Source organism: Anguilla rostrata, chromosome 2 (genome assembly GCF_018555375.3).
Source record: "Anguilla rostrata isolate EN2019 chromosome 2, ASM1855537v3, whole genome shotgun sequence".
Lineage (NCBI taxonomy): Eukaryota > Metazoa > Chordata > Actinopteri > Anguilliformes > Anguillidae > Anguilla > Anguilla rostrata.
In genome coordinates, this window is record NC_057934.1 from 20,858,453 (window position 1) to 20,875,214 (window position 16,762).

The window sequence follows — 16,762 nt, forward strand, 5'->3', positions numbered from 1 at the left end:
ATGATGATTCAGTGATGTCCCTGGCCAAAAGCTCAATCTGGTTCTCTAAAACTGGCCATCTAGTCATCCCTCCAGTAAAAATGGCTAAATAAATCACTCCCTCACCACCTAAATCTGTCACCCTCCACTCACCCCCATTGTAAAGCACTATATATAAACTGACTGAGGTAATACTTCATTAGGTAATGCTCACTTGAACTATAGTACTACAGTAGTTATAAGTGCTGTTATTACCTTATTTACTTCAATTATATTGTTGTAGTAATCTCTGTTAGTACTGTGACTAACTGGTGGGTTACAAGTCCAATGACCTCAATTACTCTGCCACCACAAAAAAAAAAGCTCTATGCGCGATGCTGATAAATAATTTAAGAATGTTTCCTGCATTGAAGCAGGACCGGCCCCGCTTCTTTGAGCCCAGGGGATTCGGGAGAAGCACAGAACCCGAGAGGTTCCGAAGCGGCACGGGCAGCCAAAATGGCCCGTGCCACGCATAGCTCCCTGACCGCTTATAGCCCAGCTGGCCCCAGGGGAAGCAGCGGATATCAGTCTGGCACTTCTGAAACGGCACACATATACCCAGCTGACTGCAGACAGGCACCCGCCAGCTGGACTTCCAGGAAGGGTCTGGAATTGTGGCGGGGGGTCGGGGGGGGGGGGGGGGCGGGCAGCACACAGAACAGTTGCGGGAGGGGGGGACTGTTTTTCAGAGGTGTTCATGACCTTGTTCTGGATAGTAGGCTACCTGTCAAGACTATCCTTATTTTGGATAGTAGGTTACCTGTCAGGACTTTCCGTAGTTCTGGTGCGTTTTAAACCTCCACAGCCAGATTAACACCCAAAGGCGGTTTTCAGAACTCATTCATTATAGGTGTACAATTTTTAGAGATGCATTTTGAGTAAGCTTCCCAACTGGGTGGATCATAGTACTGCAGGCTACACTCTAAAGCACACCCTGGCTTCATGCCTGTTAAACCTCTACTGATCCAGGATCAATGGTCAGCTATTGAGTGCTTTGTCCAATGTACTCAGCACTAATCATAGATCAGTAGGGCTCAAGGTAGCAGAGCATATGTCTTTGAGCTTGACATTACAGAGTGGTTCAACAGCAAAAGACACAGCAAAATGACCAAACTATCAACTCAAATTTCCTTTTTTTTCCATTTGCCTAGTGCGGTTCTTCCTATACCCCATAAACACATTCCCCCAAGCGGCTAACTGGAAGCAGGAAACAGGAACTAGGAAGTGACTCACCAGCCAGCGGCCATTGTTGGAAGGGTGGAAGAAGGTAGCAATACTGTTGAAAAGGCCGCTCAGCTGCTTCTGGGCCTGCTTGCTGGGCCCCCCCTGTCATTGACATGAAGGACATGAAGGAGTATAATTTTTTTTTTTAACAAAAAAAACCCTATTTCCATCCTCAGTTTGGAAGGGCCATTGTGCCTTTCAAGTCACAAAGACCACCTATGGAAGCACCTCTACCCCCACTGTTCCACAAGAAATTGAATACTAGCAGCTAGCGGCTTTCATTGATGACAGCTGGTAACCTAAGTGCCTCTGGTGTATTGTTGGTAGGACTGGGCAGCATAAACCCACCCCAGGCCTGGCCAGAGAAGCCCAACTTTATTTTAGCCACAACAGGGCTATAAGTACTATAATTCTTCAGAGAACAAGAGTACCTTAAAAAGTGGCATAGTGGAATTGCTTTAACTGACAAATTAAAAAAGGCACTGGTGGGGCCGCTGACCCCTGCCACTTCTGCACATAGTGTCGACCTTTGACCTTTGACACTGACCAGCATGGAAGAGATCCAGAGCGCTACATGGCCAATATCATAGGCGTTGGTCAGGTATCTGGGGACAAGCAACTGACTGGCGCCCACAGGCAGGTTTAAACTCCGCAGGAACCTGGTGAAAATCTGAAATTCACAAGTGAACCAAAAACTCATCACAAACATTATCGTAACGCACTCATGTATGTGCACACAGAAACCCGCACACATTCCCACACATTTACATTTGCCAATTCAGCAGACCGTCTTATCCAGAGTGACTAATGGCATGCTCATGACACGTGCGCATGACGTGGGTCAAGCACACATTCACTCACACATACCCACAGCGTTTTGGAAGGGTTATAAAAAGCAGAGCTCCCACCTTGGGGATATAAGGGTCCCAGTCGATGTATCCAATGTTGTCGTTGGCCAGGCGAGCGAACAGGTTCACCAGAGTCTAAGAGATCGGCAGGTCAGGAGATCATTTTTCACGTGAGGGCATGCCACACGTTCTCCGTTACAGACACTCTGCATACGTGCTTTTAATAAATGTCCACAGCTCACGCATAATGCCATAGGATGGGGTGGATTTAAAATAGTGAAAATGATGAACAAAAAATATTTCTAAGGATGACTGGATATACGAACATGGACATGGACTGCCTGAAAACAACAGTGTGACTCACCCCCTCCCAAGCAGGCAAGTTCTGTACAGACACCCACAGTTCCACCAGCTCCTCGAACCACAGCCTGAAACATACACAGGGTCTGGATTGAGTAAGATTGGAATAAGGGTTTACAATTATAAATTCAGATATAGTGTAGTACTTCGGATTCAGGGAAGTACTGTAGATCTGTGTGGGGGTGTACTATTACTGATTTGGCTAAGGGTGTAGTATAGATTTGAGTATGGGTGAACTATTATAGATTCAGGTTTAGGGTGTAGTACTTTAGAAATCAAGTAAGAATGTAGAACTGTAGATTTGGGTTTTGGCATAGTATTATTTATGTGGGGTATAGTATAGATTTGAGTAAGGGTGTACTATTATACATTCAGGTTGCAAAAGCACTCACTTGAACCCCAGGTGGAGCTGTTCTGGGGGCAGGATGGTGGGCAAGAACAGCTCAAAGTAACTGATGGCTTTCTGCATGGTGTGGTCAAATGGGCACAGCAGAGGCCTCCAATCATCCAGCATCTCCTGAGTGGAGGATACTGGGAAATACCTGCCATACCATACACAAACATTCATATACACAGGTGAGTATACACACACACACACACAAATACACAGGCCACACACAGGCACATCACAGCTCAGGCAGAAAGTGTACATCTTTATCATGTCTGCATATATATCTCAAAACCTAAATCTTATTTTAGTATGTTGAATAAAAATGGCTATAACACATGCATCCAGCAGGAACGACTAGTACCACACTAAGAAAGAAGTCTGTGCTTGTAAGTGCACAGTAAGTGGCTCACGGTGGTTGTAATATCTCTGATAACCAACAGGGGGCGAGGAGTATGAATGTAAAATGTAAGCGGGTTTGAGGTGTACAGCTACTCACGGTCTGCAGCTTTTAACAAGCATCTTCAACGCCCCCTCCACAGAGCTGGAAGAAGAACGAAGACTGGGTCACTCAGCAAACCAAACTTTTTATTTGTTAACTATCGTTTTACTGGTATTGAGTTGATGATCTCTATTTTATTATATTTTTATTGTACATGAAGCACATTGCTACTTCTGTACAAAATGTGCATTGCAAATAAAGTTTGATTGAGTTTGAGTGGCTGAAAGCACAGTGACAGATTAGATTCAATCCAGTATGTCATCACTGAATGCCTGAAGCAATCAGACCAGGGCATGGCCACAGCCAAAAAGCACCATCCTGTGTAAAAACTATGCTGCAAATCCCCATATTTAGATGCTAAACCCACTCTGTTTCTCTTCAGCCCTGTAGGGCACCTGGGTTGCATGTGAAGTCTATAAAAAGATTAAATGTGCGAACATAACTAGGCACTGAAACAACCCAAATGTCTTTGCAGTCTACCAAATACATTTTTCACTCTACCAAAAAAACTCCATGATCTATGCAAAGAACACCACTGGTTATATTCTGTTCCTTAAGTTTCCTTCCAGCACCGGAAAATTCTTTAAACAGCTGTCCTCTCTTCTCTCTCTCTCTCTCTCTCTCTCACACACACACACACACACACATCTCTCTCTCTCACTAACATAACATAACATTATATTTATTGTAGACACTTTTATCCAAAGGGATGTACAATAAGTGTGATAACATAAAAACACTCTCAGACACTGTCTCACATACCACACACATAGGCCTACACACAGATTACAGACATACAATCCAGCTCACACACACTCTCACTCGCACAAACACACACACACATACAGAAAAATAGCTCATAAAGACTCCCACACACAGTCTAAGACAGGGCAGTGTCCGTGCGGTGTGTCAGATTAAAATAGAGGAACTTGACACCATAAGTAAACTGGCACAGACCCAGTGACCTTCACAGCTCAAACTGGGGTTCTGGCCACTTACTCCCCAAACTGCCCATTGGGAGAAGCCCGTTTCATTTGGCCTTCATGGGGGGTCTGTGCAGGGTGGGGGGCATTTCACCCCCATCTTCTCACACACCAAGCTCTCTAACTCTCCCAGACAACGCCTCCAGGTTGACTGTCATCCAGTCTGTTTGCTGCTCTAACAAATCAACTGTTTTCTATTGCATCCATCACTCAATTTCAAATGTCATGCCACCATCCTCATTCACCAAGCTTCATTACTGCATGCAGAATGGTAATCTGTGCCCATGGCAGAAATCCCACCTTCAACATAAATAAGCTAATAAACTAAGCTAATGAAGCAAACTACCCAGTGTCATTCTTAACCTGCTACACATATTCTTAAATGTGTTTCCGACTACTGTCAGAAATTAAATTTATGATATAAAGTACTGGGGCCTCCCAGAGTGCCAGGTGACACAGGGTCCAGAATTGGACCCTGACTGTGCCGTTGTTGAATGTGGCCGGGAGTTCCATAAAAACTGTTCTAGTACTGATCTGGGACTTCACACTTCTTTTTCAAGCAGTGGGAGAGTGAGCGAAGGGGGTTTGAGCCATTATTGGTGGAGCAGTATTGTCTGCCTACACAAACCAATAAAAACATTTTCACTGTAAAATAAAATATTATTTTACTTGGTAGGCCATGATAGCACATGTTTGTGGGTTCAAGATGCATCACTTTACAATCATGACCACCCTACCACTGAGTGTGCCCTAAAACTGAATGACTAGGCTAGTAGTAACATCAAAACACTGGGAGGAACCTACTTGGGAAACCAGTTGAGACCCAGGTGCTCTGTTTTGGAGTACAGAATCCTCTCATATAGCTCGTACAGTGGTCTCCATGGCAACTGCAGGTCATCCTGTGACAGCAGCTCCTTCTTCCTGAGTGTGTGAGATGGGTATAGGAAGTGAGTTGGGGAACAAAAAGGGTATTCCTAGTGCTCATGGGAAATGCAGTCCAGAGCTTGTTAAATGTATTTTTTATTCATTTGCAGCTATGGACAACATTTTACACCAGCCCATTTACCTTTATTTTACTCTTTTTTGTATGGTCACAGATGCACAAGTGGTCACCAGAAAAAAAATCAAAGCCCACCCCATGGAGTGAAGCAGTACTGATTATTTATACATCAATGGCCTATCCCCTCACCCTGCCAGAACATTCCAATTTATCTAAGACAATCAGGATTATAGCTGTTACCAAAAAAACAACCCAAGAGTATGAGACCTCAGCCTAATTTTAGCATCGATCAAGCCTATTTTATGTAAAATTAAGCAGCTTCATCTAAGATGCCAACAATAGGACCCCTAAGTTAAGGAATATCTACTTTAACAATAACAAGGTAGTACTTGATCATAGTAGTTGGGAGTATTTGAATTCAAAGCTTTATTAGAAAGATGTTGTGAAGTGTCCCCCTCTCCAACAGATGGTTGTCTCACGGTGAATAAGTGATACCTCGGCCCACTGTTGAAAAAGGTGTGCAAAAGCATGCCTGCTGCAGAGGAGCAGGAAAACACAGGAGAGGAGCCTCACTTGAGCAGGCAGACCAGGAGGCGAGCGAAGCCCTGGATCATGCCGATCTCCAGGGTGGGGATGGTGACCAGCTCGTACAGCAGCTTTATGAAGAGCACGTGGTCATCTTTGGTGAACTTCCTGCCATACAGACGTATGTAGCTGTGGAGGGGGAGTCATGTGACAGAGGTCAGTGGGGTCATGTGTCCTTCTGCAAGGTAATGGACAGGGTGAGGCAGGGAATCCCCAACAACGAGGGTACACTGAGTTTAGGGGTGTATTTACGTGGAGAATATAAGGGAAGTGGGCGTTCGTAGGAGAAAATACAACCAGGACGATTCAATGGTGTCAGTGACATGTGTGGTGGGTGAAATTCCTTAAACCCCTTCCCCCTTTAAGATGGTGGAAGGTCAGGTCTAGGTAGGGATCAAGTTCAGGAATCAGGACAGTTACTGCATATAGACTGGGTACCAGACGCAGAACAGGTTAAAGAGATTAAAATGTAACACAACACCCTCCTCCCAACTCAAACACACACACACACACACACTCCAAAAAATACAGAACAATGTGTGTATGAATACAAAATAATTTTCACAACGTAATAAACACATTTAAATGTTTCCGTCAGACTACAGTATTTTTTTTCATTGGAGGAAATACACAGAAGTAAAACTTGTGTGAAGACCTGCCATGTTGTTATGAACTGTGGTGTCGTGCAATGTCAGCACAATTTAGGAACTCACTGCACAACTTTCTGAAAGGAAGTTCACTGCGTTCACACTCGCCAACGGGAAGATCACTGAAACATGACACAAGTTTGCACTGCAGCAACCTTCAATGCACTGGTCTTCTATCCTGGTTTAAATGCCCTCAAAGGTTCTGACATGACGCACACATCCTACCCTATCTGGGCCAAGACACGAGAGCCTATCACTGCATTTAGGGATGACGTAGCCTATGCCTTGTTAACAAACAACACACGCTCTTACGTTTTGCATATTACCCAAACACACGCACACACACACACACGCACACACTTAACTGCTCTTATCATAAGACAACTGCAAATCAGTATGTGTTTATTTGCTTCCGTTTATTTTATTATCCAAGATCCATCCCCAACGTTTTTTAAAAATCTTTTATCTGAATAAATGATCTCCGATTGCATTTGCAGGCAGTTGCGGAGTGCTGAGAGGTGTCCATACCCTCTAGAGCATGCACTGCTAGCTGCCAGCTCATTTCACCCCACAGCTGACAAGTCAAGCTGCTTAGTCATTGAATCAGGACTAAGCATCATGTGCTATTGGAACAGGCTGTCCACAGTCACCCAATCAATCAGAGATAGCAACAGGACACTGATGTTGTGACCTTTTGCACAGAATCCTAAGAGGGGTTCCACCAATCAATGAGAAGACTGGTAACAATAAATAGAACACCAGTGGTGACTGGTGGACACCATCTGGATATAGCCTACTGCCTGTTGCCAATGTGCTCTTTGACTGGTGGAGCTCCTTTCTGGTTCGTGTGTGAAAGGTGGTGCCATGACTGTCCTTAATTTAGTGTCCCTTCTGGTGCTTGCTTTTGAGCGGGGTGGGGGGGTGGGTCAGCTGAAGCCCCATGTTCCATATTAAAGCAGTGAAACATTCAGGGGGCTGCATTTGTGTGCACGTGTGCATGGATCTTTGCCAGTGTTTCCGCACGTATCTGTGTATGTACTTAGTCGTTGGTGATATATGAGCTGAGAAGTGAACTGGAGTAACGCGTACATGTGCACGTCTGTTTATGAAAACTACACCGGGACAAACAGGAAGTTGTCACCAAGGAAATTATGCAATCGGTGCAAATGCTGTCTGTGACTGGGCCAGAACACACTTTAGGGAACAGTACATACAAGTCATAAATAAGACCCAGGGTGCTGTGTTGAAACAGCAAGGAGGCCAGCAGTCAGCTTAATTTAGACATGCTTTTCATTTTCCAGAAAAAGCAGACACAGGTCAAATATATTTTCCTTTTCTTTTTAATTCATAAATCATAATGTAAATCAGACTCAGTGCATTGTTCATGTCATCACCTTTCTGCTCACACGAGAACTATCCAAACTGTTCCACCAGCAAGACGACACAGACACAAACACCAGACTGATATTATCAAACTTTGATTATAAATCAAGTTTCCTTTCCTCTTTTCTGTCAAAAGACTGACATTGCAATGGCACTCATTAGTATTTTATATAAAGACACTTCATTGTAATTAATTGATTTTGTCTGTCTTTTGATCAATTAATTGATCAAAAGACAGACATTGCAATGGCACTCGTTAGTATTTCATATAAAGACACTTCATTGTAATTAATTGATTTTTGCACGCTTTCAATTTCTGATGAAACCTTAAACACGCGTCACATATTTCCCATCAAGCCCAATTCATTCTGACAGATAGTATCTTATCACCAGGCAAGATGGGTAAGGAGTGACCGGGGACCGGGGGGGTTGGGGGGCTTCTGTTTGCAAGAACATAAACAAGAGTCAGGTATCCAAACAGCTGCCTGAGCTACAGAGATGACCACCATTCCCACAGATGAGCTGAGCTCAGATTTTGTTTTCCTACTGGTGACCCTGAATATTTTCAAAAAAACAATTTAACTTCATCCTATGTTTCACGTTCTTATAGCTGCACTGTTGGGGTTTACTAGTTTGAGCTTCATTTTGGGAGAGTACAGAAGGATAAAGGATTTATGTTTTAAATACCATATGTTTTTAAATAACAGGAAATTCTCAGGAGAAAATGTTTTACAGGGAAAAAAAGGAATGAAAATGAAATCTCAGGAATGGTGCTCAGTTGGACCCACAAAGAATGTGCTTTGTTAATGGCTGTTGCCAGGGTAGTTTTTCCAATTAAACACCATCCCCATGTTAAACAATATCTGCAAACAGACCTAGCTACAACAACCTCAAGCTCAAGTTCAGGGCAGTAGATCACTGACCACCAGACATAAAACGACTGTTCCTCATTTGCGAGATCTGCACTTAATCCATCGGGTTTAATCCCTGGCTAAATCTCCTTCTCAGGACCTCAGCACTGTGAATCAATCAATAGCAATTAGGGAGTGATCGCCATTCATCTCTATAGCTCTATATTCTACAGCGGGGTGAGAAGCTGGGGGAAGATGGCAGGGGAACAGTGACAGGGCAGAGAGCTTGTATATCTAAGATTAGAACCCTGAAGGTTAGAAGGTTGGATGAGCTTCACAGCCTCTGATCAAATCCAGACCGCCCCAGTGTCAACTGCGGCCGGCAATTACAGAGGGAGACGCGCAATTTCCCGACTGCGAAGCCCAGGGAATGGGAGGGTTCAGTCGGATAGGATTTGTACGTAATACAATCAAGGGACCCCTGATTATCGATCGGGCGCAAGTATGCTGCAGTTAAAGCCACACATGAAAGATCTTCCTCCCACTCCACTCTACAACGATCTTAGCTGTCGTCAGCATGACGCGTTTCGTCGGAGAACTGTGGATGTCTACACTCTCCCGAAGCGGCAGTGGGAATCGCACCATGAACGCGGCTGTGCGGTTGCAGACGACTGGCCATTCATAATCGAGGCGGGAAATGAATATGCTCAGCTGCGCTTTGGATGCCAAATAAAAAAATTAAACGGGGAATCATTTCTCACATATGTTAACGGGACTTATGACCAGGGGCAGAGCTAGCCTCTCACAAATGGGTGCCAGATGTGATGAGAACTCCCCCCTTGCAACGCCCTACCCAAAGATCCAAACAACATTGCATAATAATAGGCACGCTGCCACATATATTTTTCACAAAGTTCATTTTGTAAGAACATCTGTATTATGATCATACGCAAACAGGTGACTGAACCATCTCATAATTATAAAATATATCAGCTGCATTAGGCTACCAACAGGTAGGCCTAATTCATTCCCTTTTTATTGCTACAGTACAGTAACAATAAAATGTTGATCACTCGATGAATGATTTTCAAGAAACTGGTAACTAGCCTAAATATAGCCTATACACAGTACACACGCTGACAATGGACATAATAAATAGCACATTTAATAATCATCACAGTCATAATGAAAATATGGGCCAAAACAATGGGAAAATTGCCCTAAATGCCAAATTACCATAAATTACCATAAACCTTGAATGCGTTGCATCAGTATTAGGCTGACAAGAGGCCTGTCTGGCTCGTCACTTAGAAGCAAATTTGAAACAGCATTTTGGTGTATTTACTGATACAACGATACAAATGGTTTCTTGTCAACAGGTCTAAGTTAGTGTCTATGTTTGGGTACACGGGGCCCCCACAGCAGGTCGTATGGGTGCTAACGGCGGTTCTGACCATGACGCCTGTGCCACACCGCTTACCTCACCTGTGCGTGACAGCTACCTCGCTGAACTGCTGTGGCTCGCACGCATGTGTGTCCAGACCGCCAGCGTTGCTGCTGCGGCGCTGCTACTGCCAGCCCTATCTTTCTACATTGAGTTTGCCTTTGATAATGGCCATCAATAATAGAATGTTTGATTTCATTTCATTATAAACTTAATTTATATTTAGTTTAGACAGAAAAAGGTTAAGAAGCGTGTGCACAATTGTTAAAAAAAATAATATTTAGCCTAGACATTGAAACTATAGTGAAAGGTTATGTAATGTTGCTGGTATGATGTCAATATGACTATCAACAGATCTTTTCACTGTCTATTTTTTCTGAGAACCGCGCGCCTCACGCGTGAAAAATAAGCTCTACGCCAAAACTCTAGATGACGCATCGCTGCAGCGAGGCTCGAGCCGCGCCTCAGACGCACGTCTCACGCAGGCTGTGTGGCTGCTCTAACCTGTTAACATGGGTGCCGAAATGAAAAGCAAGAGGTTCCGCAACCATCACGCACAGGTGAGGTTAGCAGTGTGGCACAGGCGTGAGACACAGACTCCACAAAATGGGGGAAGAGAAGCTTCATGACCCCCCCCCCCCCAGGTGGTGATACAGTACCATGAACTATCAATCCCTTAGTAGAAGGAGTTCATCAAAAGCAGCTTCTCCCTTGTAAAATAATATGAGTTATCCAGGTGTTGGTGCTAATTCCATAGTACCGTACCTGTTTTTGAAGTCCCACTCTCCCCAATAATACTGATACAGAGAGAACCAACACAGGCCAAGGTCTGATGCTATTTTTTACAGTCTCTGGTCTGATGTCTGGCCTATTTGCTATCAGCATAGCTACTTCTGAACCTCAGACAAGTAAATTAGAAAGAAATTCAATGATCACTTATGACCACTGCAAAAACATAGAGGCTCGCTAATTGGGTGCTCTCATGCTTGAAAAATCAACCAGGCTGTGAATACAGACAACCAGGACCAATTTTTTAATATCATCAACTTTCTAGAAAAGTACAGCTGCCAGCCACACCACCCTGTACCCTTCATGTATCAATGTCCTCAAGCAAAGTAGGTGTGGGCTTGGGTTTAATTCTTAGATGGAAGATCTCCTAGGATATCACACCCAGCTCTTGTGCATTAAATGAACTAAAGATATTGTTGTGAGACATAAAGACCCTGTTTACACTTGGGTTTAAAATGCATTTCGGTGATCTGAACACAAGTGGACAGCCGAGACACATTGCCGTTCACACCTGTGTCTATCATGCGTCTCCAAGGTGTCCAGCTGACCACTTGTGTTCAGATTTCGTTACTGCCTACGTCACTTCCTCTAGAAGGTCAAAGGGCCCCGCACAGTTATTATGTCAGTTTGTCGCCAGACAAGCGCCAGATTTGTTTCGCACGAGCTAGCTAAGAAAACAAAAATGTTTCAAGAACTAATATACATGTACGGGCTATTCCAGCTGTTGAGACTGGCAGGACAAAGTTTTTTTTTTTTTCGAGCGTTGGCGGGCTGTCACCAAAACAACCACCATGTCCTGCACTGATGACGTATTTTCCTGTTACGTCCTTGTCGGGGACGCATCAGGACGCATTAGCGTTTACACTACAAAAGATATGTGGTAAAATGCGTCCCAGACCACCTCGGCAAGTGGTTTGAGTGATCGGATCACAATGCATCTTGGTGGTCGTTTACACTTGTATTTAGTGCTGTCCACTTGTGATCCGATCGCCCAAAATGCATTTTAAAACCAAGTGTAAACAGGGTCTAAGAGTTTAGGAAGTCTGCTGCCTTGTTGCACAGCAAGCCAAGAGTCTGAGTGACTTCATTCAGAAGTTTAAAAGTTAGAAAGGCAGAATTCACCAACCTACAAAGGGGAGCAGCTAATGAATGCATGGCAAACACTGAGAGACACACCAATGAAATGTCATTGCATTAAAACATTCAAAGAAGCAACAGAAAATCTCACAATGCCAATCAAATGAAAAAGACAACATAGTTTGTCGAGGCTGTTCACACATTTATGAAAGTTATCGGGATTTTTGACCCTAGACAGGTTTTCAGTCTGGATGTTGACAATCTCAGTGTTCACAGTGTTGTTATATTCCTGGCTTCATAAAGTCTCACTGTAAATCTGAACTAGAAAATTACAAACAGAACATAAAGAAAAACACATAAATGTCCTTGGATGAATAAGGGGATAATTAAAAAAAAAAAATCTACTTCTCCATTTAACACAGAAGGCCAAACATTGCTCGTCAGTTGTTATGCACCCTATCAATGCCATGGGCAGGTTCTCACACAATAAATCTCCATCCATGAAAGAAAAGACAGAAAACCAACTGACACTGATTGTACTTTAATAACAAAATTTAGAGCACTGGACGTTTTCCCTTATTTAAATGTGCGCCTTTCAACAGCTGCCTCAGTTTTCATTTCCATGCCACTGCTATGAACAGCTGGTTTCATTTTTCACCTTACAAATGTTTGTTTTTTTGTTGTTGTTTTTTTACACACAACAGAGCACACTGCCCATTTTCAATTAGGCTAATATTTCCCACCTCTTCAACACAAATGATTGTATGTGTTCTTGGTGGATATTTTAATTTACTGTGGAACTGCCTAGTACACCACACTACTGTGTTATGTGTTGAAGAACATAAACACATCATTCTTCTTGCACAACTCACTGATAACTGAATTATTAACGATGATTGCACAATTAGGCCTAATTGAATAATTATATGACTAATGGCTTACAATATAGGCTCTATTGACCAAGTGGTGGTGAGGACTGAAATGCATGCAAAATAACAACCCATCATTTTCTCAGTGAGCACTGAACACTGCTGTAGCCTGAACAGCTGAAACAGCACAAACTTTACTGTGCTTTCATGCTCCATGTTAGGCTGAAGGTGGGGCCTAACATGCAGACGAGAGATCCTATTGGTTGATAAAGCCTGAGCCTCCTGTCGCCACTCTATGTTGCCACAGGGGCGACATAGCTCAGGAGGTAAGACTGATTGTCTGGCAGTCGGAGGGTTGCCGGTTCAAACCCCCCCCTGGGCATGTCGAAGTGTCCTTGAGCAAGACCCCTAACCCCTAACTGCTCTGGCGAATGAGAGGCATCAATTGTTAAGCGCTTTGGATAAAAGCGCTATATAAATGCAGTCCATTTACCATCTTATGTTCAGAGCTAGCAGTTCAGGAAGCTGGGTGACTCAATTGCTTTAAGGAACTACAAAATTACAATTACAAATAAAACTGTGTCCAGAGCAACCATGCTGGCTGTGTCAGACATAACATCTTCCCCCGTCGGTTTACCCCGCTATCTAAATTCATCTGATTTCATGGCAGGCTGCCTGAAGATGCTCAGAAACTGGCTCTGACCCAGCCATTCCACGAGGAGATTCCCTCTGTCGCCAACAACACTAATAATAAATGCAAATATGTCTTAATACTGCATATAGCACCAGGGCACAATAAAGGCATTTCATTTTTATATGTAATGTCAAACAATAATTTGAGCCTATTGTGTTGATTTTAGGGTTTCCCACAGCCATTCATAGTGGCCATATGGCGTATGTCAGATGGAAGCTAGCGAAATGAACCTACGTCATCATGAATAGAGATGGCACACATGGAAGGGAAAGCAAAGGATCACTTTCTGAAGTACCATGATACAAAATATTAGTTTTCCAAACTGATAAAATACAGATTACACATTTCAAATACATGTAGGCTAACTGTAGCTAAATCTGTCTGTCCATGGCAATATGGCAGTACATAATTTAACATAATGGGTGGAAAGCTCAGCGTAGTTCAAAATTACGTTCAGAATTATAGGATACACACGCAGCCACACACACACTAATAGGGCGCGTTGATAATCATGACGTAGAAAACAGTACCCGACGAGCTCCAATGCTTTTTACATCAAATTTAAAAATCATTTTGGACGGTAAAACTGTTGGACTGTATTCTATAACGTGATACCGACGACGAAACGTTATGGTTTAAATCTAAGCAGAACGCCGATGTTGCGTGATGCTGTGTGCAATTGAAATGCTTACAGTAGCGGTTCCGTCATTCGTCATTTCAGAAGGTACAGAGCCAGATCTGCGTACTCATCCCAGCTTACGCGAGCTAAAACGAGCTAAAACATTTTGCATGTGACTCAATAGCGTCACTGTGCTTAGTAAACAAGAGATTGCAAAATACAGCTGGGCAATACAAGACAAAGTTCTTGTTACTGAAAATCCTTCACCCGGATGATTTCACATGAGGTTAGCAAATTGTTGTGGCTTCTTACGCCGTGTCAGTTTTGTTAACGCACAAACAGTAACCCAATTGGACCTTTCCAGAAAGACAATTGCCGGACAGGTGACATTACATAAACTGTACGAAAACGGAAAGCTAGCGAACATACACATCTAAAAATCATTTTGGACGGTAAAACTTTTGGACTGTATTCTATAATGTGATACCGATGACGAAACGTTATGGTTTAAATCTAAGCAGAACTCCGATGTTGTGTGATGCTGTGTCAAATTGAAATGCTTACAGTAGCGGTTCCGTCATTCGTCATTTCAGAAGGTACAGAGTCAGATCTGCGTACTCATCCCAGCTTACGGGAGCTAAAACGAGCTAAAACATTTTGCAGGTGACTCAATAGCGTCACTATGCTTAGTAAACAAGAGATTGCAAAATACAGCTGGGCAATACAAGACAAAGTTCTTGTTACTGAAAATCCTTCACCCGGATGATTTCACATGAGGTTAGCAAGTTGTTGTGGCTTCTTACGCCGTGTCAGTTTTGTTAACGCACAAACAGTAACCCAATTGGACCTTTCCAGAAAGACAATTGCCTGACAGGTGACATTACATAAACTGTACGAAAACGGAAAGCTAGCGAACATACTAGAAACGTAGCTTTTTTATTTTTTTTAACCAATGCCTATTTGACGCGATCTATATAGACTGATAAAATCGGTTTGCTATTTAACAAGGCTAAACAAAATTTAAAATACGCATTAATCAGAAAATTAAAAAAAAATAATAATAATAATCTACCCAAAACTGTTCTAATCGACTATTGCTAAATTAAGGTTGCTGGCTAGATAAATTAATATTTAGACAACTAGCTAGGAGTAGCCTAATCATTTCTGGGTCAAGTCGACAACTAACTGTACCCAGGCTACTAACCGGCTAAAACGCATGTACTCACGTAGAAAGTTTCCTGGTCCAAAACAGAACTCCGGGCCATAACTCCCGGACCTGTAACGCCAGGGCCAAGTTACCCTTGATTTGGCCCAGAATTTCATTCGACTCTTCATCTAATTTGTCCGCGTAAGGAAGAAGTTTATTATAGACAATGTCTTTTTGAGGGACAAAACCTAATGTCCCAGTCGCGTCCTTTCTCATATTACAGTTCCCCAAGAGTTAATTTATCTTTGTTAGCGGACACTCGCTCAGTTCGTAAGCAACGTTCCAATATTTTTGACACCTATTTTGTTGAATCTACTTTTGGCATATTTCGTGATTCTCGTAATTGTTAATTATGCAGTTAACTTGTCAGGCGACTAGTAGCATGACAGCTCAGACTCTTCTGACCTGAACGGTCACACACCCACACATTCGCTCATACTCAATGAGCCTGACAACACACACACACACTATGAACACATGCTTTCTCAATCCTGCCATACACACGCATTTACGTTACATTCCCGCCCCTCCGTCACATGTGTCGTCATGTCCGCCATTACTTAAAATTATCCCTGGTGGAGAATAATATTGGGATTCCTCAAGAAAGTTATGCCATTTTTATATGTTTAAATGTGCATAAATTCTTCCGGATTCTCAGAGGGTATGTATTCTGTAATGGGGCAGTAAACAATGATACGTGAAACAATACGTGACTTCAGCTGGTGCCCCAGTTTCCAATAGAACTACAATGCCCAGAGACCTCTGTGTTGTAGGCTATTATGGTTTGCCTGTGGAGCACCTTGACCTTCTTTCTGTTAGGGCTGTCCCTAGCGCTTACACTAACAAGATCCCATTAAATCTATTTGAGATCCTTTTCTGGTACCTGATCCGATGTGGTTTGACTGTTCTTGTCTTGAAGGGCAGTCTGCTTTCCGTACAAGGGATAGCCTATAAGAAATATGGTGGTTACCTGCTTCACCAATCCTCAGGTTCACCAGTGTCATATTTTACATGATGTGAGAGACATTTCAATTCTGGTCTAGTGCATTATTAAATGGTGTAACTAGGATTCAAATCAGACATAATTTTGCTCTCACTATTTATTTATTTATTTATTTTCAAAAGCCAAGTTTTTACCATATTAATTATTTTTCTGCTTTAATTGGCTGCAACAATCTTTGATCCTTTTATGGGCTCTATCCACATCCTTAAAAACATTGCCTAATTAAAATCCCTGAATCTGTGAGCAGTCATTTTTTTTCCCTAGAAGT

At 42.8% G+C, this 16,762-nt stretch overlaps 1 protein-coding gene across 2 annotated transcripts in view; it reads right to left on the reverse strand.

Moving 5' to 3' along the window:
* Positions 1-16,037, reverse strand: part of psme4b (proteasome activator subunit 4b) — a 46,469-nt gene extending 30,432 nt beyond the window's left edge. Inside the window, exons 1-9 of one of the 2 annotated variants that reach the window (XM_064321140.1) lie at positions 15,511-16,037; positions 5,900-6,040; positions 5,131-5,247; positions 3,341-3,385; positions 2,846-2,995; positions 2,458-2,521; positions 2,154-2,228; positions 1,793-1,915; positions 1,255-1,347 (exon numbers count right to left, since the gene is read on the reverse strand). In XM_064321140.1, the coding sequence (XP_064177210.1) occupies positions 1,255-1,347; positions 1,793-1,915; positions 2,154-2,228; positions 2,458-2,521; positions 2,846-2,995; positions 3,341-3,385; positions 5,131-5,247; positions 5,900-6,040; positions 15,511-15,707 (1,005 nt within the window). In that variant the 5' untranslated portion in view covers positions 15,708-16,037. Of the gene's footprint in view, positions 1-1,254; positions 1,348-1,792; positions 1,916-2,153; positions 2,229-2,457; positions 2,522-2,845; positions 2,996-3,340; positions 3,386-5,130; positions 5,248-5,899; positions 6,041-14,357; positions 15,486-15,510 lie in introns of those variants that run through there. The other variant, XM_064321141.1, reaches the window with a different exon arrangement.
* Positions 16,038-16,762: the final 725 nt, after the last annotated feature.